We start from the raw sequence: 18,298 nt of genomic DNA, 5'->3' as shown, positions 1-18,298 counted from the left end.
CTGTAATGATCACGTGGTGTTCAGGTCCTAATTAACTGGTTCAGGTGTGTTTGATATGGGTAGCAACTGAAATCTGCAGGAAGGGAGATCTCCAGGAACAGGGTTGATCTACTCAATAGTGTTCAACAGAAGAAAGAAACTCATAGAGGTTTGCAACAACTTGAGGATGCGTGAATAGTGATTAAATTGTTGTTTTTAGGTGAACTGAAGTTTTAGATTCTTCTAAATTATGAAAACAGCATAATATGTTATTAAATATTATTAGATATTTACGAAACATGCTAATTGAACATGTTGTTTATCTGAAAAACAATGCTGAGGTCAGTTATTCTGCTTTGTTTTGATCTCTGACTCCACCCACTGCCAGTTTGGCCAATTAGATTTCAGCACCAGGGTTGCCAGATGGTAGAAAAAAATGTATTTCGGTTTAATCTTGAAGGCTCATAAAATAATTCTTGTTAACTTCCGGCAGCAGCTGTATCCCCTCTAGCAACAACCAAAATCCTCTCCAGTATTTTGAATTTGCACTGCAGTATCAAGTTCAACCAGTAGGGGTCAGTCCTATGTACTGCACCTTTACACTTTTATAAAGTGAGCCAGCGTGCGTCTTAATGATTGTACGAAGGTCTAGAACGAGTGTGAGTAATGGCAGATATTTCATTTTTGGGTAAATTATCCCTTTAAGCACTAAAGCAGGGATGTCAAACTCAATTCCTGGAGAGCGCAGCTCTGCACAGTTTAGTTCCAACCCTGATTAAACACACCTGATCAAATTAATTGAGTCCTTCAGGCTTGTTTGAAACCTCCAGGTAAATGTGTTGGAGCAGGGTTGGAACTAAACAGTGCAGGGCTTAGGCCCTCCAGGAATTGAGTTTGACACCCCTGCACTAAAGTGTCTGATTCAATTCTAGGGATGCACTGAATGTTGAGCTGGAGAAAATTATCGTCTGAAAATAGCGTAAAAAACAAAGCATGAAAGTAGAATCGGAAAAAACTTCTACACTGGGTGTAGAAAGCGCTGCACTATGAAATCAATTCAGTTCAATAGCTTGTGCCGTGCAAGGGTGGCTTGTTGCCATGCCGACTAAATCCTACGAGCATCAGAGCGCACTGTCGACTAACTTGCTCAGTTTCTAAATAGCTCAATAATACACTATAATGACATATATACATATAATTATCTCTGCATGGACCAAACATGATCTTCGGAAAAGCATCGTCTACTCAAATAACGCATCCACAAATAGTAGTTCCTGTTGCTTGCAATAGCACTCATGTGTTGTCATGGCAACACTGTTAAAACGAAATGACTCCCTTCCGCTCATTTGCATAATGCATTTATTTTATTGGCTTGTTTATTTTTAAATTTGCATAATTTTAATTAATAAGTTGCATGAAAAGTCTTACAAATTTGACATATATTATTTAATTAAATACGTAATAATTATCACAGACCATTTTCGGTTTTGGTCTGAATTTTGGTTTGGGTGCAGAATTGAGGTGCATCTCTATTCAATATCCAGGAAACAAGTAGCATAAATGAAAGCTGAAATGCAGGGCTCCTGAACGCAGTCATTTTACTGCTGGTGCAACTAGACTGGCTGTACTGGTGCGACCCCGGCGTTACTCCAATACAAGCAAGTTACACAACTCCCGGTCATCCCTTCTGTTTCCCACACTCATGCATTAGTGCAGTTTTGAGTGAGATTACAGTGTGATCAGACCTGCTGCTGAACTCCACATCATCAAGCTCTGTCTGCTGCTGCCGTTTGGTAAGGAAATCTGCCATGCAAACATCCTTCCTATGGGGGTGATGATGTGAAACCTGCGGAGGTGACAGACGAGAAAGACGAGCTGACATTAGCAGAGTTTCCTCTGAGTCAATCACAGCATCTCTCTCCAAACATTGAAAGAGTTTCTGACATGTGAAACGATCTAAATCTGATGTGATTGGCCTCACAGCAAGAAGGTCCCTGGTTTGAGTCCCGGCTGGGTCAGTTGGTGTATCTGTGTGGAGTTTGCATGTTCTCCCCGTGTTGGTGTGGGTTTCCTCCGGGTGCTCCGGTTTCCCCCACAGTCCAAACACATGCACTATAGGGGAACTGATCAACTACACTAGCTGTAGTGTATGAGTGTGTGTGTGTGTGTGTGTGTGTGTGAATGAGTGTGTATGGGTGTTTCCCAGTACTGGGTTGCAGCTGCAAGGGCATCTGCTGTGTAAAACATGCGGTTCATTCCGCTGTGGCGATCCCTGATGAATAAGGGACTAAGCTTAAGGAAAATGAATGAATGAATGTTTCCCAACCCTTTTCCTGAAGGCACACCGACTTCTTATGTCATCAGGACATAAGAAGAGACTCCAATACCTGAGTGGGTCAGATAGGGGAGACATCTAAAATATCTACTGTTGGTGTGTGTCCAGGAACAGGGTTGGGAAACACCGATCTAGACCACTGTGTAAACTCTGCCCCCAGAACCAATGCTGTTATTGTTATTAACACTATTGAAAAACATTTCCTTAAATAAAAATGATAAATAAAGGTACAAAATTATATAATTATATATAAATAAATTTTAGGCAATTGCCAGATAAAAAAGTAAATAAAACTGCTGAAGTTGAAACTCAAGTACTGAAATTGGGGAAACACTTACAGGGGGCTAATTATTCAGATGAGCTAATAATTCTGACTTTGACTGTATGCATGTATGTATGTATGTATTTTTGAATGACATCACCAGTTCAGACACTAAAGCACTTACTTTTACCGCAGCTGAAAGACTTGAGTTTGCTGGACCGCTGCCTGAAGGAGACGCTGCGACTGCGACCCCCAATAATGACCATGATGAGGATGGCCAAAACCCCTCAGGTACCAGAATACACTGAAAACAGACCCAGGACAGACACGAGGGCTGTGCTATATGACAACAATCCCAATATAAGTCACTGCTATCTCAGAATAAAGCCTGATGTGAAGCGCAGCACTGTTGTATAAGAGTGAAGGGTTTATTCTAGGATAACAACCATCTTAATGTACTTCATACCACTTATTGTATGGCCACCTGCCACAAAATTAGACTCAATTAGACACAAAACATTGTTCTGAGAGCTTAATAGTTTATTAATTCTTTAATTAAAAACTTTTTATTCTTTAATTAAAAGCTGACAGATATAAAACAGCTGATGGAGTATACACTAACCTGCACATTATTCAGATACTAGATGGAGACAAACAGCTGATGGAGTATACACTAACCTGCACATTATTCAGACACTAGATGGCGACAAACAGTCAAAAACACAAACAGCTGATGGAGAATACACTAACCTGCGCATTATTCAGACACTAGATGGCGACAAACAGTCAAAAACACAAACAGCTGATGGAGTATACACTAACCTGCGCATTATTCAGACACTAGATGGCGACAAACAGTCAAAAACACAAACAGTTGATGGAGTATACACTAACCTGCGCATTATTCAGACACTAGATGGCAACAAACAGTCAAAAACACAACATAACAAAAGCAGATACATATAAATGTGGATTACATATGACAGTGTTATTCAGCGGTTGTTATCTGGGAATAAAATATCTTGAAATGTCACGACCGACCAATCAGAATTTAATATTCCATACAGCCATGTAATAAATTGTCTTATTGCTCAGCCCTAATGGACACTGCATCCATCTGTAAACTAAGGCTGGTGTTTTCCTCAACAGAAAGTGGGTGAATACACCATCCCGCCGGGACACCAGGTGTGTGTGTCTCCCACAGTAAACCACCGTCTGCAGGACACATGGGCTGAGCGGCTGGATTTCGACCCAGACCGATACCTGCACGACAACCCAGCGGCCGGAGAGAAGTTCGCCTACATCCCATTCGGAGCAGGTGAGTTCGACAGATCACATTAAATCAACTGGAGGATGCCGTGTGTGTATGTGTGTGTGTGTGTGTGTGTGTGTGTGTGTGTGTGTGTAAATTATGACTTAATAATTTTTGAGTGAACTGTCCCTTTAAATGTTAGCATCAGTCTGTTAATCTTAAGGATATTTATAACCTAGTGTCAACACAACAGTCACAAAGTTCACATTTAGACGATATAAACCTGATATAAACATCTAATGCTTGCAGTTAGTCACTTCCACCTAAATGCATTTCCCTGCCGTCTCCTCATGCTTCAGTTTCTCAGTAAATCTTCTGACCAATCAAATGCTCTCTAATGTCTGAAATGCGCCACCCACTTGATCTCACTTGCGTTTGATTTGATGTGCCTGCGCTCAACCACTCTCACTGGCTGAGCTGTGAGAAAACAAACACTATAGGCTGTTTATAAAAAAAAGGGAGGAGCTACCACATTCCCCGCCCTCCATCCAGTTGTGGTGTCGTGGACGAAAGTGAAAAGCCGGGGGTCGGGGTGTCAACGTGGTTGGAAGTGTAGAGCGGGGGAGGTGGGGTAGGGGTTTGTTGCGGGGGATTGATTGGGCCTCCTAATAGTTACTCTGGGGGCCCCAAAACGGCGTAAGCCCTTAGAATTGTCCTAACTCCCCTCTCCTAGCGGCGCCCATGGGCGTGGCTTGCTGTTTCTACTAAGAGCTGATTGGATGTAGTAAAGTAGGCGTGTCATTCATTTCAGATGGGGGAAAGGGTTTGGGGAGAGTTATTACAACCTAACAGACTCCTCCCCCTCACCATTTCTGTTTGTTATTGTAGTGATGTCAAAACTGACAGCTAAAGGGCGTGGTTTAGTATGTTAGCCACACCCAATACCCCAAACTAAGCTAATCTGAGGATTTAACTGAAAACAAACAGGATTTTCTCAATTTTAGAGTACAAGGCAAACTACTTCATATCTGAATGACGTGCAGGGCCGGCGCGTCCATAGAGGCGACCTAGGCGGCCGCCTAGGGCGGCAGTATAGAGAGGGCGGCGTCCACGACACCTCCCTTACCACCCGCGTCCTCAGTTATGTCCACGACACCTCCCTCACCACCCGCGTCCTTAGATATATTCGCGCATAGGCGACAGAACAGAGAGGGCAGCGTCAGCGACACTTCCATCAGCACCCGCGTGTCCTCAGTTATATCCGCGCACGGGCGGCAGAATTGAAGTCCGCGACACCCGCGCATCCTCAGTTATATCCGTGCATAGGGCGGCAGAATAGAGAGCGCAGTGTCCGCGACACTTCCCTCCCTCCCTCAGCACCCACGCGTCCTCAGTTAAATCCGCGCGTAGTGCGCCGGAAAAGAGGTCCGCGACACCTTACTTCATTTTCATAACCGGTCACTTTCGTTTTCACATTGGGGTTGAGGGCGGCGTGACCGTCCTCTGCCTAGAGCGGCAGTTCAGCTTGCTCCGGCCCTGATGACGTGCACAGGTGAACCACAGGTCACCACAGAACGAGCAATGTGAGCGAACAGAATCAATTAGATTATTAAAGTTCGTTGAGACAAACTTTAGGCTGGCTTGAGAAAGTCTGTTGGAAATAGTTTATTTAGTTTAAACAGTTTTAAAAAGTGAAAAGATGATAGATAGATAGATAGATAGATAGATAGATAGATAGATAGATAGATAGATAGATAGATAGATAGATAGACAGATAGACAGATAGACAGATAGATAGATAGATAGATAGATAGATAGATAGATAGATAGATAGATAGATAGATAGATTAAAACAGTTGATAGATAGATAGATAGATAGATAGATAGATAGATAGATAGATAGATAGATAGATAGATAGATAGATAGATAGATAGATAGATAGATAGATAGATAGATAGAAAAAATCAGTTTGAAAAAGGATAGATAGATAGTTTTGAGCTCACAAAGTTAGATCTAATGTAAAGTCAATGACAGTCTTTTGCAATGGAAGTCTATGGGACAGTTGTAGCTAGGGTGCAGTATTTGGTAGCTAGGGTGTGGCTAGAAAGTTAAAAGCTCATCAGTTATTGGCAGTTTGGTAGTCTGAGTTAAATGAGCTCAGCCATTAGTCTGTATGACAGTCTGATGCAGAGCTATGAGCTCACAAAGTTTGATCCCATGTTAAGTCAATGAGAGTCTTTTGAATGGAAGTCTTTGGGACAGTTTCTAGGGTCCAAAAGTGGTTGCTAGGGCGTGGCTAAAAAGTTAAAAGCTCATCAGTTATTTTCAGTTAGGTAGTCTGAGTTAAATGAGCCCAGTTAGAAGTCTGTGTAACAGTCTGATGCAGAGTTATGAGGTCACAAAGTTTGGTCCAATGTTAAGTCTATGGGATTTTTCCGACAGTCCCGGGACGTTTTTCAGAAAACCGAAAGTCGGATCAGTCAGAAAAGATATAGCATACTGAGTCAGAATAGTTTGGAGGTCTGGTGTGAGTTTGGTGGTCATAGCTTGAAAGCTCTAGGAGGAGATAGATTTTGAATTTTAGTCTCAGAAGAAGAAGAATAAAAATATTAAGTTCAAATAGGATTTCAGTAGTCTGGCTTTTTTCTCAAGCCAGCCTAATTAGTACTTCAAGGACTTTTTGTTAGTTTGTTTCTTACTTCAGCTGCACAATGTTGTTTGTTGTAGTTGTTGTTTTTCAAAGACCTGAGAAACGAAAACGGTGGTGAATTCAGGGGATGTGAATCAGGTCACCACAAAAACAACCCAAACCAAAACTCACAGGAAGAGAAACCAAACTGTGAACATGAGCTAGAAGTCTACCGTAATCCACTCGCATGTTGAGATGTGTTAATGCTAACACTGAAATGCTTCAGTCTGATGATCTTTACCCTGATGCTCTCGGTCTGACAGGTCGCCATCGCTGCATTGGGGAAAACTTTGCCTACGTGCAGATCAAAACCATCTGGTCGACTCTGCTGCGGATGTTCGACTTTGAGCTGGTAGACGGACACTTTCCACCGGTCAACTACACAACCATGATTCACACACCGCACAACCCCATCATCAGATACACACGGAGGAACACACAACCACAGCAGTGATGGAAACACTCACATCATTGCATTCAGATCAGCCTTTTCTTATTTAATATGTGGGTCTCGCTTTACCATGAGCGTAATGCAGGCAGTGACATCAGCACACAGCCAACAGTGCAGTCATTATGTGTTCAGGACAACACTACAGTTGCACATTGTTAGTTGATGTTAACTCGTGCTGCATTAATAATGTTTACAGGCTTGAGTTTGTATGTTAATGCATTAGTGAATTCTGACCTCTGACTGATAAACGCTGTATTGAAGTGTTGTTCATTATCAGTTCATGCTAGTAAATACATTCACTAATGAAAGCTTGCTGTAAAGCGTGACCCTTATGGGTTTTATTTGACCTTGAAGTGACCTGTGCTGCATAAACACTTATTTTTGTATGATGGAAAGCCTGTAATGCACACTGTAAATCAACAGTTTCTGTGTTTTGGGTTTATTTATGGTTGTGAATTGCATTATGGGATGTTGATCTCTGCTCTGTCCACTTCTGATGTTGAAAATTCAACTGCACAGTTTAAAAAAGTGACTTTTATTGATGCTTTAGTAGTTTAAAATAATATAAGAATAATAATATCCAGAGGAATAAGTGTGTAAAATTAGGGTAAATGTGCTGGAGTTTATTATAAGGTTTCTGTAGCGTAATATACAACACCAACACACATTATGTAACACTGCAGACTATTACACATGACAATAAAAGTCACGTTCTCAGACTTTTTTAGGTTAAAAGTTGCTGGACGAAGGATCAAGATCCCACGATGCAATTTAAAAGCGTAATAAACAAGGCAAAATACAGTGTATGAAAAGCTTTTAACAATAAACTCTTGATGTTTTATGTTGAGCCTTTGATCATTTAAAAGATTAAAAGATGTTCGTTATACACTGAGGCTTTATTTGCTTGTTTTTGATTTAGTTTAATTATTAAACTACATATAATATAATATAATATATTATAATATAATACATAATATAATTTTATATAATTAATATAATATAATATGATATAATATATAATATAATTTTATATAATTAATATAATATAATAATAGTATAATTATTTATTATAATATAATATAATTTTATATAATTAATATAATATCATATATAATATAATTCAATATAATATAATTTAACTGCTCTTGTGTTGCATGGGTTTATTTGTTGGAATAGTTAACAATGAATTAACATTTTTCGTTGAAAATAAATCTGCTGTAAATATATTAAATCATAATTTTTGATTACAATACGCATTGTGCTTAATATTTAGATTTTTTCTAATAATTTCATCTCACAAAAGTATTTATATTTACTCATTTAGCATATATGTTTATCCACACTGACTGAATAAGTCTGGTACAAAATATACAAGTCTTTTTTTGTCTTTTTAGCATTTATATATATATATATATATATATATATATATATATATATATATATATATATATATATATATATATATATATATATATATATATATATTATATACTAAAAATCAATGGAAAGCTTCAAAATTATGACTGGTTTCATGATCCACGGTCGCATACAAAATTATTAGATTTTCATTATTATTAGATTTAAAATATTTTGTTATATATATATATATATATATATATATATATATATATATATATATATATATATATATACACACACACACACACACACATATATACATACATATATTATTTTATGTTATTATTTGAAACCAATCGGTGTCAATGGGTGCTTTTGAAAACAGTATTGGTTGGGTTTAGGGAAGGAGGATGGTGGGTCAGTCAGTCAGTTAACAGCGGCCTCTGGTGGATTTACATGAGAACAGAAGGCTAGAATGGCACTCGCGAGAGGAATTTGAGATCTGAAACAGCGTACACAGCGCCCTCTGGTGAATTTGCGAAAACGAAAACTGCAACAAAAAAAAACATTTGTTTCTACAGGGACATATTTGCCGTTCTCCAGAAATGTATACAGGACTGCATATCAACAATGAGCCTGGTTAAATAAATCCCTCTTCCAGCTAATCTGAATGCAAAGCAGATCATCCAAAAACAACCAATAAAAACCAGTTTCTGCTCAGTGTGTGCGTTTACACGAGCGCTCTTTAAATTATGTTTTATTACATATTTCAAGTTTACAAAAAACTTAGAAAAATAATTATAATGTCCATAAATATGATGTTGAAGTCTAAAAATAAGCAGTCAAAATGGTTCATATTTGCATAAAATGTGTATATACATGAATGTTTTCTGTGCTAAAAGTGCAATTATTTACTTATAATAGTGGAACTTTTGCAATAGAAACAAGACAACCGTTATCATTGCGAGTCAGTCTATGTGGCTCCTGTCGCTGTTCATCTAAAACTCCACATCTATAATCCTCTTAGTCTATGCTGACATTATCTTCTGCAGCTCAAACACTCTGATGGCTAATGGACAGACGGCTGCTTCTCACTCAGGGCTGCTGGACATGCTAATGAGATGGAGAGATGATGGGCACTAGTGGGCGGAGCTTTCCCCCTAATGACACGTACAAAGGGAGAATGTCAATCACAGTGTTTCTGCATCAAGTCTGATTATAAAAATGTAGAAGTAACTAATGTTTAGCATTAGAGGATGGATATATTGACACACAACTGGGTTTAAGCCCCTTATAAGAGTCATTTTGGCATAACAGCTCCACTTTAAATGCATTAAAGAAGAGTTTGGTCACCGGACATCTTTAGAAATAGAAAGATAACACATTTAAACTCAAACCAGTTATTGTAATCTACAAAATCTCAACTACATTTGTATTTATTGTAATGTTTCTCTTGATTTTTAACTGTTTATTACATTTTTTTTAAATATTTATTTGACATTTGTGTGTACCGTGATCTTCAGTCTTATTTTTAGATTAGTTGATCAGTTTGTTTTTGGAGCTGGCTGATTTAATGCATCTGCACAAATATATTACAGTAGAAGAGAGATCTGTAAGCGGTGATGCACTTATTTATGCTTAGCGCTGTATTTTGCATGAACACCGAAGTCTCAGACGGCAATCCTACCAACCACACAGACACACGCACACACACTTCCCCAAAAGCACGAGTAAAAACTCAAGCACAAGTCTCAGTGTAGTTTCAGACATCGCCAACAAAATAAACCACTAACAAAAGCAATAAATAACCTCCATTTCCCAACCTTAAATGTGCCGGACGTGCTATAATCATATGCAAACGTCAGGTGAGTGTATAAATGTGTTTGGTCTGCTCTGAGGTCAGCGTTGAGTGTGGGAGTGTTTACAGATAAAGATCTCCACATCATTCGCTGATTATTACACTTTTACAGTATCGAGTGTGAAGCTGCGGGACATTAAGTGATCATGTGGGATCTGAACTAAACGCTGGATCACAGGTGAACGAGTCTGAATACGATCATTCAAAAATACACAATGATTTGATTTGCTTTTGGGAATATTGAAATAAAGCTATTTTAAGCAATCAAGTAGGTTTATGACCATCAAATGTTATTGATTAATTGCTGTAGCTTTAAGCATACGGTATTATCATGATATTTGAGCTGCAAAAAAGTTGTTTTAACACATCTAATAAGAAAAGTACAGAGTGTATTGCTTTATTGATATTAATATTAGACTGGATCTTCTTCAAGACACTAGTGTTCAGCTTAAAGTGACATGTAAAGGCTTCACTAGGGTAATCAGGGTAAAGTTAGGGTAATTAGGCAAGTCATTGTAAAGCAGTGGTTTGTTCTGGAGACAATCCAACACTAATATTGCTGAAGGGGCCAATAATATTGAGCTTAACATGGGTTTGTACAATTTAAGTGCTATTTAACAGCGCAGTGAATTTTTCACAGTATTTCCTCTAATATTTGTTCTTTTGGAGAAAGTCTGATTTGTTTTATTTAGGCTAGAATAAAAGCAGTTCTTAAATTCTAGTGTCTTGAAGAACATATAGTCTAATATTATGTGCTGTCATCATGGCAAAGAGAAATCAGTGATTAGAGATGAGTTATTACGGGTGCGTTCACACCTGTGAATCGGTTCAATTGTTCTGAAATTGTTATTAAAATAGTTACAATGTTGCACTTTCACACGGCAAAGTCCCACGGAGCAAAACAGCTAAAACAAGTCATGTGAGAGTAAACTCTCCTCACATTGGTCGGAGTTTCATGTTTTATTTTTCCCGCTCATTTTAATTAATGACGATGACCAATCAGACATTATAAGGGAAATTCTACGCTTTAATTTTGAATGGTGACACACACAGACGTCATCACTATAGATCAGGAGTATAGTAGATGGCTTATGCATTATAGGCTTTACATTTTAGAGAAACATAACAGATAAACTACTGCAGTTCGGTCAATGTTCAGATGAACAGCTCTCGTTAATAGTTCAGCATAATTCACTTTAGTATTTTACACGAAACGCACAATTACCAGTAGGAATGACCTTCGCCTTGCTCATCCTCTCTTCATATAGCCGTATGCTGTACATATTCATAAAACATATATCCATATATATCCATATATCCATAGCCGGGCTCAGATGGTATCGCTTTCTCACTACAATCGATCCGCTCCAGAGTTCGTATCAATCGAGCCAAGACCACCTCATTCAGGCGATGTCGGAGCGACTGTTTTGGATCCGAGCGCGATTGCTGGAGAAAAGTTTGCGCTGTTATAATTCACTTCCCTTTTATACGTTTTGGTTCGATAATAATCTGCTAATTAAAAAAACATGAGCGAACATTTTGAAGGAGATGCTGATGCACCGTGGCGGGATGAATTTTAGTGTGGCGCCCTGTCACAGAAGAATGAATGTAGCGGAGAGCATGCATATATTTCAGTTAATATGGAAAGCGAGTGCATGTTTATACTAAAACCAATATTGGATTTTATTTTTAATGCATGTGCGTGTAAAACAATATCATTTGCACTATAAATGATGGGGTTCTGCTCTAAAGACGTTGTTCCTCCACCCGGTTAAGAGCGTCATTTTGGGCGTTTTACGTTATAACTAACATGGTTCAAACGATGGATCAGCGACAGAGAAACTATGAGTTTTAGGAAACACTCGCCACTACATCATTATCTTCCCAAACGATGCATCGTACTATGATAGTTCAGCCGTGAGTTACATCACTGTTTGGGAAACGCACCCCAGCAGTGCAACAGCAGCAAGTGCAGGATACAGGTATAAGCAGGGCCAGACCATAGACTGTAAAATATATGGACGTAGTGTCCGTGACGTCACCTATAGGTTTCTAAAGAGCGAAAGAAGCCACAAGTAGGTGCGGCCAACCGTCGCCATTTTGTTCGCACGTCATCACACCCACGGCGGGATACCAAACAAGGGCAAAGAGGCGGAGAGTGGGCGGAGCTACAGACACTGCTGGCATTTAGCTTGGAGCTGGTTCAGACACACTTTACTTTGGGAGAACGCTTAATACTTTATTACCTGCGACTCGCTTGTGTTCTGACCACTTGTGCTTGGCTGTACACTATATCAATAAAGTGTTTAGACTTTTAAACACACACTGCTGAAATACACTGAGCCACTAAACATTGCTCTTATGACGTTTCTCAACAGGAGGAAAACGCAAATTACTTCCAAACACTTCAGATACAGTCTGTGTTAGTTAATGTAAGACTATTGATGAAGTCCAGCATAACACTGTATGACAACGCTTCAGATGACTGATCTAGAGCCTACAGCTAATCAATCTGACAGATTCTGCAGTGCATTACAGCTCTAAATATAAACATAAACAATAAATGATCTTAAATAAAACAAATACATGTATAGAGATGGTATATAAGTATATAACTTTACTCACATGGGAGACGGAGGCCACGTGAATGGTTCGTGAGCACAATTAAGTGCACTCAGCATGCCATGCCATCTGATAATTGATGGAAACAAGTCCAAAAGGCAGTCGACTGTGTAAAGCCACATAAAACAACACAGAAATACGATAAATATGCCGAGTTCAGAGGATAATTTGCAGGATTCAGCTGAGGTGACTGCGAGGAGCCTAGCTGTCACTCAAGTGGCCACTCCCATAATTATGCAAACTTAATATAACTTAATATAAAGGAAACGGATGAGTTATATAAATATTCACCCCCTCACAGTTGTCATGAAGGGTAATATTAGCTGTATGAACCAACATCTTTTTTTGTAGCAGGCTGTAAACACCTCTGCTGTAAAGTTGGCCATTCTAACAGTGGGCTCAATTGAAATTGGCTCTATTTTGGAGGCAGGAGCGGCCAGGACTAGCGGAATTGCGGATGAATTGCAGTTTTAGTTACTTCCGTATTGGCTTCCTGAGGGAGAGCGGGAGGTTGCCACTTGGGCCAGACGGAATCTGCGGACGTTTTTTGCAATTTCTGCTGAGAATTTTGGTAAAAATCTGCGGAATTATTTTAGGAGTATCAGAAATTAAAAGTAATATCTTTTTAACTTTTATTTAATGTTTAAATTGCAAATCTAATTAGATTCACTTTATTTGGAAAACAAAGCCAGTCTCTCATGTAATGTCTCTACTAAAAGACAGAAAGTATTACAGTACAAACTGCATTGTGCATAAATCAAATGAACATTTTCACATTAGTCAGTAATATTACTGTAATTAGTTAAAAAACTAAATAAATTTACATTCACACACATTTACTCAAGTAAATAAACAGAATTAATGATGGGCTGAAAATCTGTGCGCGCAGACTCCGTGTGGGCCTAGATATAAGTTGTAAAGTACAATTACAGAAGAACTATGGGTAATATCTACAGACAGATGTACTTTAAACATAAAATACAAGTCCTAATAACTAGATCAAGTCATATGAACTAATCCTGCTCTCTCTCTCTCTCTCTCTGTCTGTCCAGCTGAAGCTCAGTGATGGAGCAGAACTCCTCGTCCTCCTCACACAGAGCCCTGCAGAAACTCCTGGCTGCGTTGGTATTACTCACATGCTTCTCTGCTATTTTCTACGTGTACTACAAGCCGACTGAGAGCACAAACTGGCAGAAATGTCCAGCGGTTCCCCAACATGCGGTCTGCAGAGACATCTGCATCAGCGCTCTCCAGAAACCAAACCAAACCAACATCATAAACAACACATGCACAGTAAACCTGACCTCCATCAGCAGCCACTTCACACAGGCATCCACAACTCCCCACACCGTCCTCCTGATCTGGACCTGGCCTTTTGGAGCAAAGTTTGATTTAGATAGCTGCAGCTCGATGTTTGACATCCACAGTTGCCATCTCACAGATGATCGAGGTTACTTTCAGGAAGCAGACGGTGTTTTCTTCCATCACAGAGACATTGATGCAGATTTATCCAACATTCCCAATCAGCCGAGACCCCGGCTCCAGAAATGGATCTGGATGAATATGGAATCTCCCAGTAATTCACCGCGGTATTCCAGTCTGAACGATCTGTTCAACCTGACCTCATCCTACAGGCTGGACTCAGACATCAGCGTTCCTTACGGACGACTGATTAGCGGGAAAACCAGCGGGAGCATCCCAAAGAAGACCAAGCTTGTTTGCTGGATCGTGAGTAACTGGAACTCCACCTACAAGCGTTCGCAATACTACCAAGAGCTTAAAAAGCACATCAACATAGACGTCTATGGAAACGCATTCAGCAAGCGCATCAGCAGTGAGGACTACACCTCTGTTGTGTCCAGCTGTAGATTCTACCTCTCCTTCGAGAACTCTGTTCATAAAGACTACATCACTGAGAAACTCTTCAACCCGCTGATCCTCGGCACGGTTCCCGTGGTTCTGGGTCCACCCCGGAGGAACTATGAGGAACAAATTCCAGCCGGTGCATTCATTCACATTGAAGACTTCTCCGGTCCTGAGGGACTCGCTGAACATCTGAAGCTCCTGGAGAGGAATGAAGACTTGTACATGCAGTACTTCAGCTGGAGAGAGGAGTTCGTGGCCAGCGAGTCTCGCTTTGGTCTCGAGCACGCCTGCAGAGCTTGCGATCATGTTAGAAGACATCGAAACTACAGAGTCGTCAATGAGCTCAATGGATGGTACTGGGGATGAGGGATTTCTAGAAAAACTGGGCGCTTTAATGAGGCTGTAATTATTGTAAGTGTTGGGTGCCGGCTTGTTCAGTTGGTGTTTCTGTGTGGAGTTTGCATGTTCTCCCCGTGTTGGTGTGGGTTTCCTCCGGGTGCTCCGGTTTCCCCCACAGTCCAAACACATGCGCTATAGGGGAACTGATCAACTACACTGACCATAGTGTATGAGTGAGAATGGGTGTTTCCCATTACCATGTTGCAGCTGGAAGGGCATCCGCTGTGTAAAACATATGCTGGAATAGTTGGTGGTTCATTCCGCTGTGTAACAGATTGGAAAGAAAATAATTGGTATCGGCCATCCCTAGATGTGCTGCTTCATGTTTGGTGTGAACTAGAGGCGGGCGATATCACCTAAATTAAAATCAGGATTAATTGAACACCACCTTGATTTTTGATGCTTATTTTACTTTTAACGTAATTTTTTTGAATTATTCGTTTTTAGGAACCTAGGCTGGTCGACCAGGCTGGTTTTAGAGGGGTTTTGGCCATTTGCAGGCTGGTTTCCAGCCATTTCCAGCCTGGGTTTAGCTGGTCAGGCTGGGAGATGACCAGCTAAAACCAGATTGACCAGCCTAGCCAAGCAGGGAGTCCAGCCAAAACCAGCTATGTCCAGCTTAAACCAAGCTGTTCAAGCTGGTTTTAGCTGGATTTGGCTGGTAATTTTCAAGCCTGACCATCTAAGACCAGCCTGGAAATGGCCAAAACCCCTCTAAAACCAGCCTGGTCGACCAGCTAAAACCAGACAACCAGCCTAGGCTGGTATAAGCTGGATTTTTTAGCAGGGCTTGTTTAGAATTAAATATATATATATATATATATATATATATATATATATATATATATATATATATATATATATATATATTTTTTTTTTTGTATTTGACAAAATATATGTTATTTTAAAAAGAAATGTGCAGCATTTGAGAAACATAATAAAGAAATTTTGCTTATTTCTAAACTGACTCATTTAGTGAAATAAATGATAAAAAACTATTTAAGATCAGCATCGTGAATCACATCGAATAGGAATTTGAGTGAATAATTACATCTCTAATATTATTATTTCTTTGTTTTTTTTTATATATTATAATATAGGTTAGCTATATGGACAAAGACAGCAAGGATCATTGATCATGACATATTCAACTTATTAATTCTATTGAGACAAATACTTTAATCTAATTTCCTTCATCCAATCAGGATACTGTGAACACATTTAGCTAAGAATATTATCCGTGAATTTATCATGAATAAAACAGTAAAATAATACTGTAGTAGCTATACCCAAGAGAACCACATATTCACCATTTCCTACACTAACCCAGGGATGTTTAAACTCGGTCCTGGAGGGCCGGTGTCTTGCAGATTTTAGCTCCAACTTGCCTCAACACACCTGCGTGGATGTTTCTAGAAAGCCTAAGAGCTTGATTAGCTAGCCCAGGTGTGTCTGAGTGGGGCTGAGTTTGGACACTCCTGCACTAACCATATGGGTCTATCTGGATATCTGTAGCAAAACAATATGAAAATAATACTTACACATAAAAACGGGAGCTAATTAAAGGCTGGTGCTGATATGATACGACAAAATTAATTGTTGTTAATTTTTTAATGAATAATAACGTCAATAACGGAAAACGATTTAAACTGCGCGCCATATTTCGACCACACAGTTCAAATATATCCGTCCACACAATAGATATATCTATGCGTCCACACAAACACCTTCTATAATCACTGAAGCGGTTTATAAAACGACATTAATCTCTTACCGGTTTCGTTCCTCTGAAACGGTCAACATCCATCAGGCTTGAGTTGACTGATAACCGCCCTTGATTGGCTACTGCGTTCCAAAACTCAACAAAAACGTGTGTGAATGGTCACCGAAAATCAAACCTGGTGAATCAATTTAATACCATGAACCAACTGTTCTTGTTCATTTCTACATTTTAATCTCGACATTCCTCATAAAGAATCATCACAGATTATTTTATGGTAATATCTCTGAAAAACATCATAGAAATGCAGAGGAAAAAACCGACTAATGTGTAGATATTAAATACTCTCTAGCTGTGTCTCTGAGAAACTACAAATATGTATTGTGTAAGTGCTGAAGTGTAGCTATAAATAAATTAACGAGTTTATTTCAGAGAATCAACGAGCTGGGTGTAAAACTTTGGTCTGAGACTCAAGATAAGGCAACCCTGCTGAAAAATCCAGCTTGAACCAGCCTAGGCTGGTTGGCTGGTTTTAGCTGGTCGACCAGGCTGGTTTTAGAGTGGTTTTGGCCATTTCCAGGCTGGTTTCCATCCTGGTCTTAGCTGGTCAGGCTGGAAAATGACCAGCTAAAACCAGCTTGACCAGCCTGGTTTAAGCTGGACATAGCTGGGCTCCCAGCCTGCCTAGGCTGGTCAAGCTGGTTTTAGCTAATACCAGCAGGGTCGACCAGCTAAAACCAGCCAACCAGCCTAGGCTGGTTTAAGATGTTAGTAGGGAAATGTTTTTAATTTGGATTATTTTAAGAAATATCGAGATAAGTGTGCAAAGGTCTCTCTCTCTTTCTCTCTCTCTCTCTCTCTCTCTCTCACACACACACACAGACACACACACACACACAACATATAAAAACCAGAAACTAAACCTTTTTTTTTTTGCACTGCAACTGATGATCAACACAAAAATGACAAAATATATAAACATAATTTAATATAAATGACAGATTAAATTTGACCTCTTCCCAAAAGGAAAAAAAACACCAATGATCAAGAATGCATGATTATCTGCTGTCATGGCTAGTTTGTAATCAATAAATGTGATCATAATGGCAGTTAATGGGGCAAAAACAGCACCAACATAACCAAAGGGAAGTCAATCTGAAAAGAGTGTATTGTTTCTCAAAGCATTTCCCAAAAGATGTGTCAAAATCAAGCGGCAACATCCTGCTGTTCCTCATGAAGCCAATACGGAAGTAACTGAAACTGCAATTCATCGACTGGCCACTGGGGTCAGGCTCCAGGAACTCCAGATGTTCACTGACTGTAATGGTGAACTGGCCAGATTTACAGCTGATAAAAACATGTTTACACCCTGCTACAAATGATGGCGTTGGTGCATATAGCTAATATTACACTTCATCACAACTGTGAGGGGGTGATCTTTTCATAACTCATCTGTTTAGTTCTTATTAAGTTATATTAAGTCTGCATAATTAAGGGCGTGGCCA

The 18,298-nt window shown here is 39.5% G+C and overlaps 2 protein-coding genes and 1 long non-coding RNA gene across 5 annotated transcripts in view; 2 read left to right on the top strand and 1 right to left on the bottom strand.

Moving 5' to 3' along the window:
* The window catches only part of cyp51a1 (cytochrome P450 family 51 subfamily A member 1), a 14,661-nt gene extending 6,851 nt beyond the window's left edge, over nt 1–7,810 (top strand). For both annotated transcript variants that reach the window (NM_001001730.2, XM_088651360.1), the window contains 3 exon segments: nt 2,772–2,867; nt 3,726–3,894; nt 6,782–7,810. In NM_001001730.2, the coding sequence (NP_001001730.2) occupies nt 2,772–2,867; nt 3,726–3,894; nt 6,782–6,972 (456 nt within the window). In that variant the 3' untranslated portion in view covers nt 6,973–7,810.
* The window catches only part of LOC141378959 (uncharacterized), a 17,435-nt gene extending 464 nt beyond the window's left edge, over nt 1–16,971 (bottom strand). The window contains exons 1-3 of one of the 2 annotated variants that reach the window (XR_015945279.1): nt 16,848–16,971; nt 2,761–2,880; nt 1,725–1,825 (exon numbers count right to left, since the gene is read on the bottom strand). This is a non-coding gene — a long non-coding RNA (uncharacterized LOC141378959). The remainder of the gene's footprint in view (nt 1–1,724; nt 1,826–2,760; nt 2,881–16,847) is intronic. The other variant, XR_015516319.2, reaches the window with a different exon arrangement.
* si:ch1073-440p11.2 lies at nt 10,248–15,459 on the top strand. The gene is made up of 2 exons (XM_087295203.2): nt 10,248–10,364; nt 13,861–15,459. The coding sequence occupies exon 2, from the start codon at nt 13,874–13,876 to the stop codon at nt 15,038–15,040; it is 1,167 nt and encodes a 388-aa protein (XP_087151329.2). The 5' UTR covers nt 10,248–10,364; nt 13,861–13,873; the 3' UTR covers nt 15,041–15,459.
* Nucleotides 16,972–18,298: the final 1,327 nt, after the last annotated feature.

Source organism: Danio rerio, chromosome 19, assembly GCF_052040795.2.
Source record: "Danio rerio strain M-AB ecotype USA chromosome 19, GRCz13ab, whole genome shotgun sequence".
In the NCBI taxonomy this organism is placed as follows: Eukaryota; Metazoa; Chordata; class Actinopteri; order Cypriniformes; family Danionidae; genus Danio; species Danio rerio.
The sequence above is the reverse complement of the archived record's forward strand: the minus strand, read 5'-3'. Positions and strand labels throughout refer to the sequence as shown.

Coding starts and splice junctions, on each gene's coding strand:
- si:ch1073-440p11.2 (XM_087295203.2), top strand. CDS start 13,874: ATGGAGCAGAACTCCTCGTCCTCCTCACACAGAGCCCTGCAGAAACTC.